Below are 25,161 nucleotides of genomic sequence, written 5' to 3'. Positions count from 1 at the left end.
AAAATGGCTGACTCTGTGATCCATTGTTCTTTTTTAATCACTTTAAAATCAATAGTCAATTTCAATGATCCACTTCCTCTTGCAGATGATGGAATTACATTCTTTTTTTACCTAAGTCCCTTAAATCACAGGTTTAGTCAGAATGCCTGTCTTCAAATTTCCTCCTGGACAAAATGAGAGCACTATCATTCACAGTGTTACAGGGAGTTTAAACACTATCACTTGCAATTCTGTGCTGAGCAGACGTGATGCTCTTAAAGGCTGTGTGGTGAGCCACAGCAAACCACCTACAGCTTTACACTGAGCTAAATTGACACTGTGTACAGTGCCATGGCTGCAACACTCCCTTTTCACAGTTGCACACCATATTAAGGGCAAGCACAGGCCATGGTGCACTCGCCACAGGGTCACACCCCAGTGGACATCAATGATACAGGAACAGTTTAACCACTGAGCTCACTGTATTAGCTGTAGGGATGCTAGGATTAAAACATAAGGAAACTACACAGCCTCCTCACTCCCCCCAAAACATAACCACAGAAAAATTTCAATCAAAGACAGGTCTCATGGAGAATTTAACAGAATACTAGAAAAAGCCTTTCTACTTGAATAACCAACATTAAGGTGGGTAAATCCAAAGAAGTAAACTAAAACCGTTGCTGAATTGGTCTCAGTACATAGCACACCTAGCCACGTTGAATAAAAACCAGAATTGCAGGATATATTCTTCACTATTATAACATTTTCACCCTACTGCACTTAATAGGGAAAAAACCTCTTTGTCAAAGCAGTCCACTGAGCAAAGCAGTTACCAGTCTCAGTGCTCTATGGAGCTCAATAAACTACCTCCCACTATCTTATCACAGGGCAGAGTATGCATATATCCTACTTTCTGGCAGGAGAGAGACTTATTTTTCACACTTTATTTTCATTCAGTTCAGGGAAGAGACTTAGTTACAGTGCAGTTAAGAAGTTGCTGTCAATGAACTGCTAGGACCAATTTAAACAAAGGCAGCATAGAGCTGACAAGCGCATCTCTAAGTCTGGAATAGCCAGAAGTTCCCCTGTAGCCACCTACGTTCATCAGCTCACCTATCTGTGAAGAATGTTTATTCATTATTAGATATGTGACCTCTCCACATCAGCCAGCTTGCCTCCCATGTACAGAAACTGAGAAATTCTACTCTTACATAATTTAGGAATTTTTCCAAATAACAATGAGGTTCTCAATACGAGTGGATGATTACTTTCTTGGGGTGACTCCAAAAAGTAGCTGTGTTTCCAAGTGGTAAGAAAAAAATTTACATAATCAACTGATAAAAAAAAAAAATAGAAATGAAAGTACATAAGTATTTTTTTGCATATGAAGACTTCAGGTATGATACAGACAGCAAGTATTAGCTCCACATTGGCTAAAATTGCTCTGAGCTTACCTAATGCCATTACTCCAAGGGGGAAAGTTTGAAAGAAAAAGGAGCAAAGAAAAATAGGGAGCAAAGAAAAATATTTGCAAGGAGGTCGGTTATCTTAAGTGTTGCCTTCTGACACAGATAATTATCATATGTAGAGTAGCTCTGGAATTTAGCTGTGGGAAGAAAATCGTATCACTGCTGAAAGTTTATAACCTTAATAAGTACATGACTTTTCATTCAAAAAGCAATGGTTTTATCTCTCTGGATCATTTCTGAAGGTGTTTTATACACATTCCATCTTTTATTATCTAAATTTATTCAATACATGGTAGCAACAAGTTTATCTGATGTTATTTGCTATAAAAATCTTTTGCATTTGAAGAAGGAAGGAGGTTTCATTTACCCCAAAAGTGGAGTCTATGGTTTGTCAATTCAATCTTGTATTGTCATTAAGTATATTTGAGCATGCTAAGTAAAACCAGAAGAGACTACCATAGACACCTGGCAATATACCACTTGAAGAATCCTGACTGGAACTTTTAACCAGAGAAAAGTTAACTTTGGAAGTCTCAAGGACACAGAGAACTTTTGCAATAATATATTTGCTACCTTATGCTGGAATTGAGAAGTGAGAAATAGATACAGAAAACCCCATTTGCAGTTATTTTGGTTGTTGTTGGGGTTTTTTCTCCTAACCTCTTGACATACAGTGTGGTATTTTTCTCAGTTATTTACTGAAAAATTATCAGCAATTCAAGATTTTTCTTGCTACTTTATTATATTTCTATAGATAGGAGGCAACCTGCAAGTTAGATTCTTTCAGAAGGTATGATCTTGGTATTCCTTAGGGATAAAAGCACTAGGGGCTATTTCTTGGAATAAGGCTAGAGATGAACCAACATTCTGGTTTTTATTCAATCTTGATAATGTGGTTGTAGGGCAGTAAAGCAAGAAAAATTCCTAAGCACATCTAGCCTGATAATTTGATAGCACATTGAGAAACTTCTGGGCAGCTCTGTGAAAGTAAGCAGCAGAGAGCTGCTTCCCCAGAGGGAATGTAGAAGGTGTATGGGGGAGAAAACAGGGATTAATGCAACTCAAAATTATTTAGAAGGCAACCCAGTCTTACCCTCTTTCAGCACAGGTACATGCACATACACACACAAACTCACATATTCACTTGTAGCCACCACAGAATTTCTGTTAGAAACTTCATAAAACATTTAATTTCTAAAGTTATTTAATTTTGCTTTCCAACTTTAAGCATTGTCATATCTGCCAGCTCTCCTAATAGACCTCTTTCAATATTGGTTTAACCTCATTACTGAAAAACTAATATCTCATTTCAAAGCTGAATTTGTCATATTTTCTAAGGTTTCACTGCCTTTTTATTGCATTCCTATTAGAAAAGGCCAGGTCAGTGCTTAAGAAATGTTGTGCTAGCTGCTAATGACTTTTTGAAATGAAGTTAATAACTTATTATGTATTTGTGATATTTTTACTGCTGCTTGGAAACTCTAAATTATTCTCTATTAGGAGCTAACTACTCTTTGTACATGTCTGGCACTGGAAGTAAGGGAAAGCAGAATCAGTTGCCTGTTAAGACTAACTTCTACTCTTTTTATTATGTTTGATCATAAAAACTGATCATCTAGAAGCACACTTTATGAAAATGATAATCACTTCATAAAATAAATTACTTTTGCCTGCAAACAAATTACAAATATTTTTACAAAAACCTTATCACTGTTGCAATGTGCAGTATAACAGCTGAATTCCCTGTGGTATGAATGAAAGTAACAGTGATTCCTGGGGATGAGGAGTTCTGGAGATTTGTCACACACTGAAGTGTTTGGAAAAGTATGACATGGAATACCTGGGAAAAGTCATAAGAACTATTTTCAACACGTTGTTGTCCAGCAGTAGGAAATTGGTTTTATAAATTCAGAGAAAAAAAAAGAAAAAAAAAAAAAAAAAAAAAAAAAATGAAACCAATCCAGACATGCATATAAGCAGAAGGATATTTTTAATATTAAAAATATTTTCTTAAATACATATTTAGTGCCTTTTTTCATGTCTACAACTTTTCCCATCCTTAACACTCCTGATTACTTAACATTATAGAATATCAGGATTCTGGGAGCAGTAAATACGTTTTACCTTTCTTTTGAATTAAATGTATAGAAATTGCAATATTTAGCAGATAAGTTCTTTATTCCCTGATTCAACTAAGCCAGGAGACAGTATGTAGACAGAAATCTGCCTTGTTTTTCAGTGCTGTGGCTGTTTTCTTGCCTTGCACCCTTTGCAAATGCAGCACTTCAGTATGAGCAGTAGAAGGTTTAAGTGTGTTATCTCATTTTCCATTTTTATTCAGAAGTCTGTGAACAGGAAACTCCCCAGGCACTAGTACTTATCTAGAGCTCTGTCTCCAGGCTTTTATCCTCAGCTACCAAAGCTAGCAAAGTTGCATGTCATTTCTTATATTGTCATTATTAGTGCAGTGCCAGGAGTTGGGAGCAGGGTACCATGGATAACCATATATATTTATCAGTGATAAACACTGGTTATTCATGTGTTCTTCATTCATTTGGCAGAGAAGCAACATTTCACATGCTGTCCACTGAATTGGGAAGGACATTGTCTAAAAAATGGAAGAATGAAAACAAGGAATAGACCTGGCACTCAGAGTAGTATGCATATTTAGGTGGTTTGGTTAATGAATTTGTGAACCGTAGGCTATGAATTTTAATCATGGCCATGGCTGCTGCAATTCTGAAAGTTACATATTGAGCAGGTTTGAGATGTGTTTTGGAAGCTGATAAAGGCAAATGATATAGACAATTCCTAAAAGCCTCCAAGTAGCCAGATGGAGAGGGATGGACACGATAAAAGGCAGGAAGCACCTCAGATCCATGCCAGCTGTAGGTCAAAACTATACAGGACACTTGTGTTTGTGCTCTCTTACTTTAGAACATTTTTGTAAGACTTCATTCATAATACACTCTAGCAAACAGCTGCTCAGAAAAAGTCATGCTGGTTCTAACTTTGAACACCGTATTGTGGGATACAGAGAAAAATCCCAGTATTTAGGCAGTCATTACTTGGTAGTAAGAATATTTCATGTGAAAAGGAATGAACAGTACATAGGGATGAGTTTTAAGGACAAATGTTTACCCACTCAGTGCTATGAACTGTGTCTGCTGGGTCTCAGAGGCACGGCCTCTATCTTGTGAAGTCTTGCTACTTTCATTATACCCATAATTTTATTGATGCTATGAATAATACAGTCTTACAGAGAAAATGAGTCTCACTTTGACACGATTAACATGCAGAAGGTAATACTACAGAAGTAGATAAATGGGCTGGGGAGAAAAAGGCATACAGAATATGTATTAGATTAAAATAGAATTAGAACTCTATAAATACTATTCACTCTATTATGCAACCTTTAGCATATATTTAAACTTGAAACATCTTGTAACAGGCAGCAATAATTATTAAAAGGGATGACAGGAGTCCTGTTCTCAAGCTAGGTTTTTCAAATGTCTTCCATCTGCAAATAAAACCCACTATCTTAATTTTTCTATAAATCATGAGATGACAATCTGATGTAATTTTTTTCTGTTATAAAAATACTTTCCTTTCAGAAACATGAAGAGACATACCTATTTGTCTCATGACAATGAGGGGTCAGGGGGTGCTATTTTAAAGAAAAACCTTTCAGCAATACACAATTCCAACTTCTCTGAGAAATAAGTGCAAGAAAACTTTGAAAAGTCTAGACAAAGAAAAGGTTGTCTTCTTAGCTGTTCCTAGTGTGAATAAAAAAAAATAACCTTTACTACACATAAAAGAAGACTGTAAAGTGATTATGGGAAACCAGGATAATAAAACCCTGGGAATATACACCCAGACTAATTCTGATGAACTTGGATTAAATTTAAATTGAACATCTCTGTACTTTGTGTATTACTGGACCCAAATCAGATTTAAAAATCTACTCTGAATTTCATATTTGCTGTTTTCCCTGTGGCAATCTATTTTCTTGCAGTGTGCTGTCTTTCTCTATAGAAAACCTTCATAAGAGAACGAAGCAGAAAAAAATCCCCCCCCCAAACCCTCCAAAAACTGACATTTTTTTCCAACCATTAGTTCAGTAGTGAGCCAGTGCCTAGGTCAGAAAGAGTAGCTTAATAATTCTTCGACTCCAGTTCGGCTTGGAGGGCAGTTCTACACATAAGAAGGAACATTTCAGTCTTGAGATCTTATTTTCATCTGTTAACTATTAATATTTCATAAATTTGAATTTTTTTGACAATTTAAGTGTATAACTGTGAGTTGTAATCCTTGACTATCTTTGCCTTAAACCGAAGTATGAGGCATAATTTAGTCTTCATTCTGAAAATACATTTTTTTTCTCCATTCAAATATTATTTTCCATATAGTTTAAGCATGCTTCCATACATTCACACTTATACACAACCCAAAATAACAGGCTCAGTTTTGAGACAAAAATTATATAAAACTGGGATCAACACAAATTAGAGAGGTCATCCTTTCTCTTGGATTCTTTCCCTCACCACTGCAAAATCAATACAACAGTGCAATACTCTCTTCCAAACACTGCCAGCTTCTAGGAGTGATCCCATGATATAATGATTTAATGGATAAGTACTGAATTTTAACACAGCCTAGAAGAACAGAAATTGAATGAACTATCTTCATGTAGTACCATCAAGATCTATTGCTCTGTTGTTAACAGTGCATTCAGGCATCAAACTTACTAGGCACCTTGAATTGCACCAGCTATAGGAATGAACTATTTGCAGTTGTAAACATTTTTTAATGAGTGCTGTAATATAAAAACTTCACCAAATGCAGTATGATGAAATCAAATATTATAGTTATGGAGACAGTAAATTGTTAGTTATACTGATGATCTTATTAAAATAACTTCAAATCCAATTTACTTACATTTAGTTAATTTCAACTCATATAGCATTAAATTTAACAATGAATAATTATTACTACACACAAAGTAATTTGAAAAGTTATATTTGTGCGTGCGAAAAATGTATGTTATCACTTTATATTCAACAACATGTGAAAACAAGCACTGCAGTTAAAAAATATTTCTTACAGAAGTTAAATCTCGTGCATTAATATAGAATAACCCCAAAGGAATCACAAATCAAAATGAAATTTAAAAAAGGAATGCTTTAGAAATCATCAGATATGAGTAATAAATTAATGATGAGAGGAGTAGTCAATTTTAAATATGGTGCTGAATGACTGGCAAGAGTTTTCAGGATATAATATTACTTAAATAAAATTCTTCTGTAAATATTGACTTTCAGTTTAACTTCCCAATAGTTACACATTTTAATGCTATATTAGAATTAGTCACTGCTAATGCTTTTAAATCTTTGCAAGATGTTGTTTGAATGTACGTGCCTAAACAATGCCTGTGACAAAGAGCTGAAGCTTGTTCCTTTATATCCAATTTTAGGATACAGAATTGTCAGCATATGAAATGTGTCTCTAATTTTTAAATATATCAATGTGCTGTAGAAAGTTATGCAAATCTATTTGGAGCAAACTCTACAGCTGTTTTCTCTAACAGCAGTTGAGAGTAAGGATATATTAACTATGCAAAACCAGCTGTAGGCTCAGGTACATTGATTTCACAGATAAATACCTTCTGCCAGATGTTGACCTTTAACTCAAAGATTTCAAGGTAAAAGAAATAATTCTTGTGAAGAAATATTATATTTAGATTTCTGACATGTTTCTGAATTTTGCATTAAATTTCTTACAATTTGTAGCAATAAAAATACAAATTTTAATTTAAAAATTGAATTACAATAATAGGTGGCGGTTGTAAGGTACCGCTACTACTAGAATCACCAAAATACAAACATTTACAATACAAACTAAAATTTATGATGTGGCTGACAATCCACCACAAAGAAAACAAAACTTTCCCTTTCTAAAATCAATAGACTTAGATACCAAAAGATAATGAAGAAGCATGTACACTGACATCTATGGGCACTTTCATTTTCAAATTCTTGTGCAAATGTAATTTTACTTTTTCTAATCAAGATGTTTTATTTCACCGACTTTTGAATTTCTTCTTGTGAAGACACAAACCCAACACATTTTTGAAGAATTTGGGAAAATAATAGCCTAGTAACTGTTGAGATGCAACAATCATGTCTTAAAACAAGGACAGCACGTGCTACTATCTTAATCTAAATATTTACAGTTTCACCACTCAGTGTAGAGGCTCAGAGAATGTGACTTTAGTGGCATTCCCACCCACTCTTAAGCCCCACTACAGTCTGAGAAATGCTCATTAGACTTTGGCCTTGAACAACTGCACCTGGACTAAGCCTCTTCCCAGCTTGTCAGAAACACTGCCTATTCCCAGTAGAAGAGCAACAGCTTTTTAAAGAGCAGCCTTTGAAAATTATTTTTCTCACTTGAAAACCTCAAATTAAATCATATTTCTGTTACCTACTCTTCAAAGAAAGTTTCCAACTTGAATTGCATCCAGGATAGAATATTACTGTGACTAAATCCCACTCTCTTGTGATCTTATAAACAGTGATCTAAAGTGAGACTCTTTGAGCTCTCAATTCTGAGAGGCTGAGGAGGACTAAAGACCACTACCTAATGACCTTATAAACAGTGGTCCAAAGAGAGATTTTGTTTTAGCTTTTAATTTTCAGAACATAGGTGGACTGTGTATCTCAAACACCGATATGGCTGTGGGGCCAACCAAGAACATTTAGTAATAACAGACATGAAATTCTGGTGAGAACCAAGGACTATTGGTACTAGCAGGCTCTGAGAAAGAACAAGTTTTGACTGGAGACGAGGGACCAGGTGGAGACAGGGCAGCACTTTTCTGTGAGAAAGAGCCACAATGCAGTACAGCTGAGCACAGGAATGGATGGCAGAAAGCAGACATGGACTATACAGTAAGATTGAGACCAGCAAAACTTTGGAAGTCCTCAGACCCAGTTCTAGAAAGGCCTAAAAGGACATGATAAGGATGATAAGTAACTAGGAGAGAAAGCAAGAAACTTGTCTTCAGAGTAGACTCTCCACAAAAAGGAACCCAGCCCCAAGCCCAGGCAGTGCCCCTTGGACCCTGGACACATCATCAGCCACACTGACACAGCTGGATTGCTGCTTATCACCTGGATTGGCCCTGAAATCAGGACAGGCATCCCCTCAATTGAGACTAGGATAGGCATTCCCATCATTTGGGTTGATGCTGAAGTGAATGTACCCTTTCTTCCATTTCTTCTTCCTCTTTGTTGTCATCCCTTTTTTCCTTTCTTAAATTAATCTCTTCCTTTTTAATGAACCCTTTAATTTTTCTTTTCCTTTCCATCCTGCCCCTTGACCCTAGACCCACTGCCATGTACTTAATCTCTCTTTGTCATTTACCCAACACATTTATCTGAATTTCACTCTCATGTGCCTACATATCAGGTCAGGGATTAACATACCAATTTTCATGCCAAATGCAAATGTGCCAATAATTCTTTATGCTTCTTTGCAGACCCTTTGACTTCTGTCACTTATTTTTCTGACCAAAGAGCATTTTTGAATCTTAAGTGCTTCCTTCCCTTAGTTTTCATAATGATGTTGATTTTCTCCAGCATGCTTTTGCATCTTCCTATTTCTGTTTGCAGTTAAGAGCCTTAAAATGACAAGCAAAATTTTCTTGTTTTTTTGTTTTGATTTACCTGAAAGACAGCCAGTGAGTGACAGAAACAGCAAGAGTTTCCATGACAACCACATCCTTGGTCACAAAGGTCCTTCCGTGCCTCTTTGTGCAGTTGTTAGCAGCGTTGACGTTTCTTAATTAAAGCTTAGCCTAGTGGGACAAAGACAGATCTGTTAGGAAAATTAAAAATATCTCTCAATATTATGACAAACAATTCAAGAGACAAAGTTGCTGCTAATGCAATTAAAAGTCTGGTTCCAAAGGTCTCTGTATACACAGGAACAGGTATCCTGACAGATACTCAGAGGGATCTTGCTCTAGTAGTTAACAGTGTTAATAGCTCAAATGTCTGTGACAGTTCTCTGGATATATATATATATATTTATATAGATATCACCTTAAAGCTGCATATGCCTTGAAGCTTTACATTTCCAAAAAGCCAAGATTAGAAGATAGTACACATATCTTCCACAGCAAACATATTCAAAGCACATAGCCTGATGTGTGTTCTTATTTCCTGAAAGAAGTATGTTGATTTTTGATATAAAATGTTTTGAAAAGCTCATGTGGAAGAGTTGGTTAGATGAGTGGACAGTGAGGTGAATTGAGACTTGGCTGGAGGGCAGAGATCAGAGTGTTGTGACCAGTGGTGCAGAGTCTAGTTAGAGCCTGTAGCTCACAGTGTTTCCCAGGGGTCAGCACTGTGTCCAGTTGTGTTCAACTTATTAATCAGGGACCCTGGCTGAATGAAAGTCTCAGAAAACTGCTGATGATACAGAGCTGGGAGGTGTGGCTGATACTCTAAAGGTCTGCACAGCCCTCCAGAAGGGCCTCAACAGGCTGGAGAGATGGGCAGAGAGGAGCTGTCTGAAGGTCAAAAAGGGCAAATGCAGAGCCCTGCACCTAGGGAGAAATAACCCCATACTCCAGCACAGGCTGGGGGTGACCTGCTGGGAAGCAGCTCTGCAGAGAAGGACCTGAGGGTCCTGGTGGACAACAAGCTGTCCCTGAGCCAGCAGTGTGCCCTGGGGACCAAGAGGGCCAGAAGGATCCTGGGGTGCACTGGAAGAGTCAGCAGGTCAGGGGAGGTGATCCTGCCCCTGTGCCAGCCCTGGTGAGGCACATCTGGAGTGCTGTGCCCAGCTCTGGGCTCCTCAGTTTGAGAAAGACAAACAAACTGAAGACAAGACAAGAACTGAAGAGGGTTCAGTTGAAGGCAGTGAAGATGATGAGGGTACTGAAGCTCCTCACTTGTGAGGGAAGGCTGAGAGAGGTGGCAGAGCTCTGGAATAGGCTGCTCACAGAAGTTGTAGAATCTCCTTCTCTGGAGACCCTCCAGGACACAATCCTGTCAACTTGTTCCAGGTGAATCTTCTTTGGAAGAAGCTTTGAAATAGATATCTGCATACTTTCCTCTCAACTCTAAACATTATGTGATTCTTTTTCTGAAAGTAATGTGTTGGTATATTTAGTAGTAACAATTTTTTAAATGTTTTAAGAAAATCTGGGTGTTTTTACTACTTGCAAACTGGATTGAAATAGATTCCAGTTTATTCAGCTTTACTCAGTGTGTGAAGAATCTACCAATACATTTGAAACAATCAACACTTTTTCAGAATATATTATTCATACTCATCTCCTACTATTCACCAGGTCTGTCCCATGACATGAACACAAATTTTGGCACCCTTAATCTTTGATCACTGCCTTCTTAATTATGACTTTAACAATGTCAGCAACTTTACCATATTAGAACTCAAGAGATTTCACATTCAAATGTCTGAAAAGTCAGTCCAAAAATGAGAAGATTTATCTGCTTTTCTATGGAACTGTGTATACTTCTGGTCTTTGATTTGAAAAGCATCAAGTTGCAGACATAAAGTTAATTTCCTACACTTAACTAGTCATATTTATTCAGGAGGATTTTGAGATTCTCTTATTGGACCCTGAGGAATCTTCAATCAGTAGGGGCTGTGATTTATAACTGCAAGAGCAATGACATGTGACATAAGTATGAGACAAAGGAGAATTTTCTTTGTTCCCCAATAAAACCCTTTTTGGGGATAATATGATACCTTCAGATAATAAACAGCTTAGTTACATGCCATATTTGCTGCTTTGAGGTGTTAGAACCCTCATAGTAAGAGAACAGAGGCAACATACTTGCCAAATATAGAAATACACATCATAATGTAAAAGTAGGTTCCTGCTGGATTATTCAATTTCATCTGCTCTCTGAGCATCTCTAGTTGTAACCAGTTTTGACAGTCTTTCCATCATATCTAGAGAGACACACTGTGTGAGTACAAGATGACATCTCTTTATGTTGCTGGTGGTTATTCCTGCAACAATATAAAGGTGTAGCTTGTCAGCTTTCATTTAAACAGCACAGCAGATATGCTTTTCAACACAGATAAAAAAATCCCGTTTAGGATTTGTAAATCCTTTCAGGTAACTCAGACCAGGGAAACTTAATATTGAATGTACACATAGGTATAAGCAATCCTGAAAGAGAACACAACAATCTGGTAGACAAGTGACTTTCCATATAGAGCTTGTAACTCATCTAAACCTCCACAGGAAGCATCCTCAATTAATTATTAATGTCTTCTGCCCTTGTTTTTCACTTCAGTGATAATCTGCTTTTCAGTCATTGTGTTCCTTTGGTTAGTGAATTATCTCATTCAGCATTCTTTGCTGGCCAGGCTTTGGGAAATAAGTATTTTCATTAAAATTTAAATTTTTCCCTTATGGCCATATCTGTTAAAGAGAGTAAAGCAGAGATTTCTCTGCTGCCCCAAACTTTATTACATTTTCTTCTTCCTCTTTTCTTCACTTCTTTTCAGCTACTTTTATAGCAGTGCAACACAGAAATTATTTTAGCTTGGTGATTTTTCTTTAGAATGAACAGGGAAAAATATACCAAATTTTCTAGTATTACAGTGTGGGATTGTTGATGTATTTATTACTAGTCATCACTGTGCCTATAGGATTAGACTGTTAAAATAATAACAATAATAATAAAAGTTATGTTTGGTAGAACAGAGACAGGATGAAGAATAACTGGAGTTAAACAGTGAGAACATCAAAATAAAATATGGACTTAAACACATTTCTCTTTGCATTCTTGAAATAAATGATTTTAAACTTGCTCAGAAATCTCGAAACATGGTGATTTAAAACTTTCTGTGAAAAATAATTATTTTTTTTAATGAATGTGTCCTTGAAGTCAACAGTGTTATCACAAGTTGTGTCAGATAAGGAGCCCATAGCTGAAGAGCTGTATTAACTTTTATGTGACAATCCTATGTAACCTGTGCCTATCAACATAATACATACTTCAGACCTGTTACACAGTAATATGAACATTTAAATCCAGAACACTATTACAGGGAGATAATCTAATTTAAGTCATGAATGTTGGACACTGGCCTTCCTGCTTGCATATTTCTTGTATAAATATGTTGGCTGAACTCAGTAGAAGAATTGCTAGCAGAACAAGCAAAATATTGCTAGCAGAAAAGGCAAAATATGCCACTGCATATCTTTTAAAAATCTATTTAGAAATCTTGTTTATTGTCATAATGAAATGATTTTGCATCTCTATTTTGTCTATATTTCTTGTTTCTTCAAGGGTAGTTGGCTAAAAATTTACTGAGCACGTGGATAAATGAAATGCATAGCAACATAGTGGTGTTATTGAACATCTAAGGGTTGGGGAGTTCATGCAGACTGACCAAGTCACTGATATTGCATGTGTAGGGCTGCCATGTGGCATGTGGGATAATGACAAAGGTGCTTTGTAGGAAATTACATGGGCAGGAGGATGAAAATGCTGCATTGAATAAATATAGGCAGATAGTCTAATTTCTGTTCTAGATTTAGTGAAGGGTTTATTATCAGTAGTTGTCACCTATCTTTTCCTTGACTAACCTCTCACTTTTAGGCACATGTGTGATTGAAGAATTCCTTTATGCTTATAGCAAAAAGATCAAAGCTGCACTAAATCCATTAAGGAGAACATATTTTTTCTTTTTTTTTGTTTCACTAAAGAAAAAAAAAAAAAAACCAAAAAAGAAGAAAAAGGAAAAACAAGACAGAGTGCTATTGCTGAAAAAAACCTAATGAATATTCTCTTAAATCTTACAAGAAAAATCTTCCACTTAAAATTGGCTTATTCTAAAAGTAGTTTAAGGGCATGTATACCAGCAGTATTCAGTTGTACTTGGTTTGAAAATTCTGGTAATTTTCTATTTTGTTTTGGGTTTTTCCCACCTCTACCCCAGAATGAAGAATACTTATTTAAAGAAAAAAAACAAAAACAAACAACAGCAACCAAAAAAAAAAAAAAAAAAAAACCACCCCAAAAAAAACCCCAAAAAACATTTACATTTTAATCTTATGAATGTAAACCAGAATATGCAGTAAGTTATGCAAAAGAACACAGCAGAAGATGCTGCTTAAAATGAATTTAAAATCATTTCAGTTAAATAGTATCTGGTTTTTTTCCTCAGTTATAAATTAGGACCGCACAATAAATCCAACTTGCTTCTTTGGAATAGTTTGTTGGTTTCCTTCCTCAACAAAAGAAAATTAAGTTGGACTGTCTATCATTTCCTGATTATTTTTATTCTGTCCTGTTCTTATTCTGGTTTCTTTACAATAAGAACAGTTTCAGCAAGTTATCTTTTTCTTAATGCCAAGAACATTAATTTTCCCTGAAAGAAATTTGTGTGAAACAGTGTTCTAAAATACAGATGTATATAATGTTCAGCAAATAATTTATCTAATTTCTTTTCCAGCACAAAAATTAGAACATGCAGTTTTCAATTTCCACACGGTACTACCCCTGGTCCTTTGTTTTCCCCAGGATTTCTGCCAAATTATTTTTGCAATTTCTTTTAATTCTGTGTGCTAATGGTAGAAAAGTTATTAAAGCCCTCAGCAGTATGTTTTAATGAAATGCTTTGGCTGGTATGCCAGAGTAGATATTTTCTCATGGTTCTAGCAGAATTTGTGAATGTTGTGAGCATGAGTACTAATTCAGTGTTGTCAACCCTAATGTGCAAGAGGTTTGAACCATATCCAGTAAAATTGTGTTCTTTCTAAAGGAAATAATAGAATTTTCTATCATAAATACTTGTTTTCTGGCACTTAGGATAAATTTCAATGCAACTGCAAGGATCTGTTCTTTTCTTTTTAACTAAAATACTTGTAAAATAAAGTCTTAAGCATAGATACCATTACACTGATATGTCTAAAGTGACTATACTGCTCAGAGGAAAGGTTGTGAATTGTCACCAAAAAAATGAAAGTTTTCTCTGTATTTTTTTTTTTTTTTGCTGTATCAATATGTATTGGAGGAAAGCTCAAATTATTTCATTTTCCCTTTCATTTCAAAAAAGGAACATACTCACAGATAATGAAGAAATAACACCAGTGATGAGTAATTCTGATGTTCTAGATAGACTTGGAAGAGCAGGAACTGAAAAGAAATAGAAATTGATCCATTCCCTCCTATACATCCAAATAGAAAAAGAGTAGCATATGCTGTGAAGTTTTAGTTTTAAGTAGCATTATTAGGAAATACTTTTCATCATATTTAGCAAGTGAAAGATGTTGTCATGAGGTGCAATGAAACTGCTAACAATATTCCTTACTCAAGGTGGCAAACCTAGGTAATCAATAAATGCAGAAAGCTAAGTATCACTGACTATATATAGGCTATCTATAAAAGGCTTTTTATAGTCTTGCAAGAAGACAGAGGTCTACCTAAAGATACAGTTTAAAGTATTTCTACACTTTAAAGCCTTCTGGACTACATTAAATTCTCTCTGCTTCCCTGCCCAACCTTTACTGCAATCAGGGCTTGGAAGATATCATTGGAATTGTTGCAGACAGCAGTTCAGCCCATCTTCCTTGCTCCCAGGGGTATCAGACCTCTAATGCTCAGTCCATAGGGAATTGGAGGCTTTAGAAAACCAAAGGCTCAGATATTACAAAGCTCATCATGAACAGAGGAAGTAGCTTGGCTGGAATTTTTTTAAAAGTGCTTGTCTCTAAAAATCTCCCTAATGAATGCTTACATATAAAGTTAGCTATTAAGCCACAATTATTACAGACATTGGTTATACAGTATATAAATAACTTCAATTGGGTTCATGGCTCTTCTTGCTTTCAATGAAGTTTTTATTTGTTCTGTCCAAAGTGTTTTTGCCAATACTATTTTTAAATTGGTTTAAATTTACTAAAACCATATTAAGTTAATATTTGATAAAAGTAATACCGTAGAAACTTGTACAATGAATGTCATTGACATTTGTTACAGGATAAATGAAAGATAAATGATATTAAGCTTATGTAAACATCAAGGCATCTTGCAGGATTGATTATTACCCCAATGGAAGATCATTTATTTTCAAGTTTTAGTAATTGTTCAAACTATTATAAAGAAAATTTAATAAAGATCAAAATTTAACAATTAAATAAAACAACTTTAGAATTGTTTGATGACCACTCAATTTACTGCTAATAATATAAAAAGTTTATTCTGCAGTGGAAACTTTCCTTGTCAGGTTCATCTTCATGAGCAGCCAGGACTTTCAACAGCTAAATTAATTTTTAAAAGTTTTTTGGGGGGTTTTGTTGATGGGTGCTTTTTTGGGTGCTTTGTTGTTATTGTTTTATTCATTATATTAATATGTTTTCAAAGACACCAGTCCAGGTCATGAAAGAGAAGGAGAGATAGAATACTACTCTACAAAAGAATCAAATTAATTCTTTCTTAAATAATGATCAATCACAATATCTATACTGGTGAATGAACTCCTGAACTGCTTCTCTAAAAGATCAACCATTGATTGCTAGTGCTGAATAAGTATCTCAAAATGTCTATTAGTCCAAATGATTCTGAATTATTCAGATGACTCAAACCTGTTTGGAAAGCTGTGCACAACACCAATGCAATGAAAAGTTAATATTGTATTAAATATTGATTATTTTATAGTATTTTAATATATTTGCACATACATATTTAAAAAAGAAGGTTTGTATGTAAGATGCAGAAGGTCTCCCTTTCTAACATTTCAACCAGTTGGCTGCATTTGCACTGTGTTCAGTATTACTTTTCTTTCACCAAATCAACCCTTAATATGTCTAGAGGAGATTTACAAAATCACTTGACCAAGAAGGCTGGTTTATGCTGAATTTTTTGAAGGGCTTTTCCAATGTTATTTGTTATAGGAACCAGATCCTCTTTGACATTCTTACTGCAGATCAGACATAAAGTGTCTTTGTGTCAGGTGAAGATGGCAGAAAGAGTCCTCAGCTTCTCTGAACCAGCAATACTGAGTGGTTCTATTTGACAACATTCATTTGAATAAAGCTTGAAAAAGCTAGAGCACTGCTCAGGCAGTCAAGTGATTCAGGATATACCTTGAGGTACTGGCTGCTCAGAAGTGTTAAATCCATGAACTCTTTCCTACTTGCAGCTTCAACATGCTGCTCCCACTACAAGACATGATCTCTGGTGCATACAATACCTGTTGGAAGAGGCCTGAGAAGGAAAGGAGTCAAATTAGTTCTGTTGGGGATTTTTCCATCTATTTACCAATCAGACTGACAGTTTCTAAAATACAGTTTGCATTTCAGAGAACAAGCAGCTGCTGGGATGAAGCAGTTTAAAAAGCCTTTCTCTTGCACCTAGGATTGTGAATGCAACATGGATTCACTCAGCAGCATGACTGAAATTTCTTAAAGCCTGGGCTGGAAGCAACAAAGATTTTGTCATAAGTGCCACAGTTAAGCTGTTTGGTTTCTTGTATGAACTATATGAGCAGACATTTCTCAGTCTCACAAGCTGTTGTTACACACTCTTCAATTTATTTTCTTTTTAGTTCTGCCAATATTATTCATATCTAATAGTAAAAAAGAATAAAGAAGAAAATTATGTACAATTTGACACTTTAGAAATGAAGTATATAAGCTCTCTTGTTAGTAAATGAAGAGGAATAGAAAACTGGAAGGAAAATTAATTAAAAGATTTTTGACAGTTATTTTGAAGTGAGATGAACAATCAATTCTTTTTGCTAAATGTGATGGAAACCTGATTGCAGCAGAAACCTAGACAGCTGTCCTAAATTATTCAATTAACTTTCAGATGTCTAAAGCTGAGTGATAGCTGTCTTCGCTTGTTTTTTGCAATATGGAAGTTTCAACTGCGTGTAAAAATCTCAACTGGTTATTTATCTCCCAGTCTCAGTTGAATTACAACAAAATCACTCTCCATCTAGGACAGCCCTTTCTTGGTATTTTGCTTTAAGTATTCAGGAAATACATTTGAGCACTTAATATTAATAGATAACAGATGCCTCTTAATATAAGAGATGCCTCAGAGAAATTGAGAAATTCAGGGAGAAACTATAGAATTGTTGGTCATATCAGTAACCTGGTCTTAATCTGCACTCTTTGTATTAGACTTGATTTATTTGTAATGAAGAAATGTAAGGAAAAAGGTGTATTCTTATGATATTTTTCTCAGGCCCACTTGTTTATTTCCAAATTCCTCTGGGATTACTCTGGGATATCATAATATGTGCCAGTGTAATTACATCTGGAAATGATCTGTTCTCTGGCAAGCAAGGGATTAAGGATAATGAGAGGACCAGTAAGACACTGTTTTTTTGTCTCTCAGCTGCACTTGGTAGAACCCCCTCTACTATATTAAGAGAGCTGATCTTGGCCTCTCTTCTGCAGCAGCCAACTACTGCCAAGAGGGAGGATGATTGCAGTTAAACAAACATCCTTAATTGCCACTGCATCTAGTACATCAGCCAGCATAAATAAACCTAGCTTAAACCTTCCACTCAATGCATCTGCAAGAATAATGATATTATGCATTTTAATAACACATGCAAGGATCCTTACTCATTTATCTGCAAGGATAAACCCCTGAAGATTGTGTGTACTGCTCTGAAGTAGTGGCCTCAACCCCTCCATGGATTTTAAGTTCAACTCATCTCTGTGCTTTCTTCTGGATAAATCAGCTGTGGCATAACAGTATATTGTATATCAGGGTGCTTAATACCATGCATGTAAAGGATCAATAAATCTTCTGTGCCTAGGATATGACATCCCATGCACTTTATGACACAGGGTCCCAAAGGTGTGTTAAGGAACATCCTTCAACATTCTGCTTCCTTCCTTCCTTGGGCTTTATGTGATGCTGCCAGGCTGTCAGAAGGACACTGGTCTGAAAGGATGTAGGCTTCATGTGCTGAGTGAAAGAGCCTGTGTCATTGTAGAGCACATGGGAGACACAGAGAGGTCTGTGTGCAAAATGAGTGTGTGTGAACAATCTGTCAGTGCATATGAGGTACGTCTGTCTCAATGCTAATCTACAAATTAGAAAAATGACAATTCTATTAAAATAAACCCAAACTTATTTGTGTTATTCGTGAGTTCTGAGTTATTACCTGTGTAGTCACTGTTGCAGATTTCACAATAGCTCAGCCCCCAGGTTTAGATAACAAGATGATTTTTAGGCATTTTATTTGATTGTGCTATATAATAAAGTAGCTTAAAAGTTCAATTTAATCACAGTATCATAGAATCACAGAATAATTTAGGTTGGAAATTATTTTGACTCTCAGAGAAGCTGTGGATGCCACATCCCTGGAAATATTCAAGGCTGGGTTGGATGGGGCTGTGAGTGACCTGGTCCAGTGAAAGGTTAATGGCAGGAGTGTTGGAAACCTTAAAGGTCTCTTCCAACCCAAACCTTTCTATGACTTTGATTCCATGAAAAGGCCTTCAAGTTCATTGAATCCAACCATAATATAATGCTGCCATCTTCAACTCAAGTCAGAATAGACATTTCCTAAGTTTAGGAGACAGAAATCCCTTTAGGCACTTTTGGAAACAAGTCTTTAAGCTACATATATTTTACAAACACCGAGTATATTTTTTAAACTATACATCCAATTCAATCTATTCAGATAAAAAAAATCAAACAAAAATATTATTTGTTTCAGTTAAATTGTTGCAATAGGCTCTCATTACATATCTCACAACAACAAAGAGTTTAATATACAAAAAAAGACATTAGTTTTGGAACATAGATATTAGAGGAGCAGATAAAGATTCATAATTTGGAAATGTATGTGTGAAAACAAAATAAATTAAGAGAAGACACCTGGAACACTCATTGCTCTGTAATGATTGTGGTGACTTAAATGTTAATAATTCTGTTCTTAGCTGTTTTCTATTTGGAATGCATTTTTTAACTGGCATACTGAAGAATATTAATGATGCAATAAATTGATTGGTACTACAGAGATGTCAGAGATGTATCTGTTTTTTTACGAGCATATTTAATTGCACATGTTTCTTAAGTTTCTAATTACAACCAGTACTAAAAGTGTCTAGATGCCTAAGGATGCATTTTTATATTTAAACATACTTCATTATTATTACTTATATGGCAGATAGCTCACTAAGATATAATGATAGGATATTAAAGTGGATTAGAAATCTTATTATTAGAACTCTAGCTTGTCTGAATAGAAAGAAAAAAAATAGAGTACTCTAAGTGGAATAAGTACCTCTTCATTTTCTTTCACAAATCTCATTTTATTATGGGCTAAATGTCAGAGACATAAAGACATAACTGCTGGCATGATCCCATCAGGGAGGTTTCTATCTGTTATCATATGGTATTCAACATTATTTTTCCACAGATGCTAAGTAAAGCCAGGAAAATTTACTAAGGGCTCACATTTAACCTGAATATGTTTTAGCCTATCTAGAGGTGGATTGTTTATTTTTAAATAGTAAGATATGACTGTAGTCAAATAACATTTCTTCTTGTATTTTAACTCAGCATTAGAGTAGACACCAATTATGAAATTGTGCTGTCAGGTTACCCCTCTAAGGGCAGTCACACACTTCATGTTTTCAGTGGCAAATTGAATTTGACATTTAATTTGAAGCCCAGGATACCATAATGTAAAACCTTCTGCAGTATTAGTGATAAAGCATGAGGGCATACATCCTGTCTGGCTCTTTTAAATAGTCCTCTCCATGTAACTATTGCCTTCATTATTTTCCATGGAGATTATTTTCCTGATATTTAAAGGAAAATCCTAGGAAATATTTAGAATCACAGTAGCTCCCAACTAGAGCATTTTAGGTTTCTTCATAGATTCAATAAGTACATGCTATTCAGACACCTTTTCATTTCTGAGTTTAGAAACAATTAGAGGAAACCTTAGGATGGCTCTTAGTAGGTGGTGGTGGTACCAAAACATCCTAATTTGTTTATTCTTCACAAGATAATTTGTATTAACATTGCAAGAAGGTGTGCTAATAGTGTTGCAAGCCCTTTATTGGTGGAGGAATAATTTCTTGCAGAGATTTCTGTGTAAGTTGGCAGCCCTTTCTTTAATACATTTTAGGGTATTGAAATGTAATATTTTCAAGAAGCAGGCAGAATTTTTCCTTCCTTGACAGAGCAGGTAGTTTTAGGATCAAAAATTAAAAATGCCATAATCTGAAAGTCTAAAGGCTGGTTTGGTGCACATGCAAATGGAATTTAGTCAGGATTTCTGGGTTGACCATCACCTTGGAGGTTACAATTATGTATAAAAAAACACCCAGACAAATAAATAAACAAACAAAAAACAAGCACAGCAAAACCAAATACTCCCCCCTTCAAAAACAAACCAAAAAAGCAAAACTCAAACCAGAACAAAACCCCTGAGGATTTTCCCTCTAAGCTTTCATATTGCAGCAGCCATGAATTAAGCTGTGAAATATACACCAGTTCAGAATCAGGCCCAGGAGCTCCAGCCATAGAGTACTACGTAACAAATATCAGATCTCTGCACTAATCAATATTTGTACACAAATATAATGCAGCCCACATAGGAGCATATTTCTGATCAGTTATCCAGCCCACACAAGACATTCAGCATGAAGTTAATTTTGCATAAACTGTCACTATCTGATCTGCATGAAAGTCAGCAATGATCCAGTTATTCCACTTTTTCCCCCTACCATTTCTACAGTCTGTGTCAACTGGATTAGGTGTTTAGTATAATTTTGTATTGTTGGTATGCTAAAGTGGAATTCACTGTTGTGAAGATGAACTGCTTTAGCACTCCTACAGAGTACCAATATTTCCTTAATTATTTCAAGAAGTGGTCAGAGTTTTGTCAGGAGATGTGGAAGTATATGTCCTGAGGTTTTTTTTTTTCATTTTTGGAGTTTTATTTCTCAATTTTATTTTTTTTTTTTTTTTTTCTGGGGAGAGAAAAACCTCCTTAATTAAAAGAAGTCATGAGGCTCTTACTGGTTTCCAGAGAGCATTGATTGTGTTGACAGCACTTATTTCCACTGATCTTGAGGTTTTCTTCTTTCTATCAGAACATGTCTTGCAAAAAATTCATCCTTTTTCTTTAGCCAGTGAGTTCCAATTGCTGGAACAGCAATTGTAGTTTTTAGGTTATGTTCACTGACAGAAGAAAATTTATTTTTAAAATTTTTCTTTATTCTTTTTTTATGAAGAAAGAGAATTTACAATTTACAACCAAGAACACAAACTATGCACACCCTAAAGTTTACAGTGTGGCACTTTCCTTGCTGTAGAAGATGCTTCACCTTGGTAAATTCACATTGTCTATGAAACAAAATCTAAGACCATCAGTTCAGCAGAATGCAGTGAAATATAGTGAAGAAACTATGTACCATGTGCTGTTAGTGTGCTGAAATTCTGCTGGTGCAACATGCAAAAATACAAGCCTGAGGCTACTGTTGCATGCTGGACAAGTGCTGACAAATCCTAATAATTACCCAGAGAAGGCTCTGACACAGTTTTCACTCATTTGTTTGACAGGGAGTGAAGTGTCAGGCCCATCACTGCACCTACTGAAGACTTTTTTTTTTTTTTTGTGATGCTGGAAGGTATGTGGAATGAGGCCTGCCTTTATTAAAAGTTCAGCCATCCCCTTCCAAGAGACAGGAACCCCTTGGCACAGCCCTGATTAGTGGTTATAAGGGAGCCAAGGTGGAACTGTGATAGAAATTGTATATTTGCTTCTCTTCCCTCCCTGATAATTAGTTGGAATCATAAGTGTTTTACAATTCAATTTCTAGTCTCTGCTGCCAGAAAGGAATAGCAGGATGGCTAATAGATAGAGATCCATTTATATCTGAAAATGAATGCTATCTCAGGATTCCTTGTCACCTTCCTGCTCTTCCCTACAGGCTTCCTGCACAGCAATGAAGAAAGAGAAGATGCCAAAAGGACACTGGCTTAATAAAATAAGCTCTCAAAATTAGTCTGATAATGTCTTTTGTTAAATGTGATGTTGCACTTTCTATTCTTCTTAGTGTTCCCTTAGACTCTAATTACAATAGTTTATCCATAAAATTAACATGTTGTATCTATGTAACTTAGTACAGTGACAGATCCCATTAAAAAAAACCAAAACAAACCCTGAGCAATTGGAAAGAGAAAATAACCCCCTGCATGTTCACTTCTTTTCTTTCCACTGTCCACATGATACCAGAATATTTTAAAATTATTCAAAATAAAAGAATGAGGATGCCATTAAGTATGATTTTGTAGATTACTACTGAAAATAGAGAGGTATTGTCTATGTTTTAAATATTGTTTTTAAATGTAAATAGTACATTATAATAAATATTTATATGACTCCTTGGCCCCATATCATAATCTACTATAGGATAAAACTTTATATGAATTTAAAAAAATTGCAAATTAATTCCTTAAATATATTGACTAAATTAATTAGTCAGATTTTAAGTTAAACTAATTTTAAAAATTTAGCCAGACTTAATCAAGGACAAAGGGACTTTAGAAATTTGATAATCCTTTGTAGATAATTACACAGGAAAGCAGTCATGTGTTAGCTTGGCCTAATTCCAGTAAACTAAAAGACAAAGTCTCTAATTGTAGATCCTTCACTTTGGCATTGAAAATATATAACAAATGATAATCTCCCACTTAAGGAAAATCCAAAACTACAACCACATGATTGAATTATAACCAAATGTATGGAAAACATCTTACCCATATCACTATTTCAGATTTCCAGTGAAGAAGACTCATGGTGGAAAAATCTAGTGTTAAAAATCCATCAGAAAAATCCCTGCCACTTGTTTTACCACACCTACATTTACACCTTGTTAGTAGTTCAGAAAAATAACTTGCAGAAGAGCAACTAAAACCAATTTCGGTTTCAACTTAGTGATTATGAGAGTGGATCTCTTCTGACAATTTATTCACTATGGGGAGAGAAATTAAGAAACCAGACTACGCTACAGTCATGTAAAATGCTTATAATGTTTATGGAGAGATAAAAGAGAAAATTAGTTAGTACAAATATTACAGCTGCAAATGGATATTATTGTCTGTTTTGATCTTACCCTACAAAAGACATAGGCTGGAAAATATTTCCTGAACGATAGAACACTCATGACCTTCAAAATAGGATGTACTGATATTGAGAGGAAATAAATTATTATAAAATAATCCATTTAATAAAATTACTTATTTCCTGACTAAATTGGGGTGAAGGAGAGTGTGGGATAAGCAAGGGATGGCAGCAGCTGATGAGAAACTTAGACATTGATTTCTCCTTGAGAAGGCAGAAGATGGATATTCTTTCACATCCATCTACTTTATGTCTAAAATTTTGTCTGATGATTGTTTTCCAGGGGACAGAGGGAAGGAATCTCACCCTTCTCTTAGGTATTTGAGGATTTGCTGTACATATCAGAAGTGCCACAGTTTTAAGGAAGATTATTTTCAGAGTTGCAGGGGAAGTGGGGAAAAAGGAAAACCAAACCAATCTATGACTCAATTTGGTGAAGAGGGAATGTTATGAAGGAAAAGCAATCTAAGGACAAGAGAAGAGGCAATGTACCTTTTCTTACTCATAAGCTTCAAGTTCGAACTAGCTGGCTCAATTTCATTCTTTTTTATTTTAATGTACCAATCTACTTAGCTGTTCTTTTACAATGTAAATTTTATGTGGCCATCAGTGACTGAGATTATGATGAATGATTAAAGTCAGATCATGACATTCTGCCCCCAAGTATTTTCTGTTTTCATGGAACAAGCAGATTAAATATTACAAGACAGCTACAAATCCAAAAATAAATCTGCTGTGTCTCCTATTTCTGTATACACTTCTGTAGCCTGTCTTACCCCCAGCTGTCCTTGTTTGTTGGCCTCTACAGGCCAGTCTTTGCCCTTGACTATTTGCATGCAATATACTAGAAAGTTAATGCATTATTTGTTGCCTCACTGTTTACTAGATTTGCTTTTTTCCTTCCCACAAAGAAAGCATAAAACTGGGAGAAATCAATCAGATTTATAATGTAACCTCACAATAAATGTGCCTTATGTGCCATTTTTTACAGCTTGGTATTTATAGAGTAGTTTAAAATCATTGAGAATAAATTAAGAAAATCCATAGACCACAAGGGATTTTTGGCACCAGGCTCTCTCTCCTACAAGCATTGCAATATTCATCCTATTCCTCTGCCTGCCCCTTCTCATGAAGATAAAATCCACAGCCCTCTCACCCTCCACTGTTACAAAGCCATTTAATCTTCCTAATTCAATGGCCTTTAGGTCCAGTTTTGGTTCTGAGACATATATCATTATATAGGGTCACAACAGTCCTAGCTGGCTTGGTCTGAGAAAATTAGAAGAACCAGGAGATGTACATGCAGATGTACATGAATGTAGCTAATACACATTAGTTTAAACTTTACTTTGTCCTCCACACTGACAAATTCGACTTGGCAAGAGTTTTATTAAACCTAAACATTTCAGTTTAATGCCCAGATGTCCATCCATCTCATATAGTCTATATAAAATTAGTTTTTTTCTATAGTGTTAAAAAAAAAAATAATTCTTTGTTTGTTTTTTAGCTTTACCTAAACAATAAAGATAGCAAAACTAATTTGTTT

The 25,161-nt window shown here is 35.4% G+C and overlaps 1 protein-coding gene across 2 annotated transcripts in view; it reads right to left on the bottom strand.

Annotated features, from left to right (window-relative positions):
* The window catches only part of CNTN5 (contactin 5), a 584,072-nt gene that overhangs the window by 297,286 nt on the left and 261,625 nt on the right, over positions 1-25,161 (bottom strand). For both annotated transcript variants that reach the window (XM_079302225.1, XM_079302226.1), the window contains one exon: positions 9,179-9,309. In XM_079302225.1, the coding sequence (XP_079158351.1) occupies positions 9,179-9,233 (55 nt within the window). In that variant the 5' untranslated portion in view covers positions 9,234-9,309. The remainder of the gene's footprint in view (positions 1-9,178; positions 9,310-25,161) is intronic.

This window comes from Erithacus rubecula (genome assembly GCF_903797595.1).
Source record: "Erithacus rubecula genome assembly, chromosome: 1".
Lineage (NCBI taxonomy): Eukaryota > Metazoa > Chordata > Aves > Passeriformes > Muscicapidae > Erithacus > Erithacus rubecula.
Note: the sequence above shows the minus strand (reverse complement) of the source record. Positions and strands in the feature narration are given on the sequence as shown.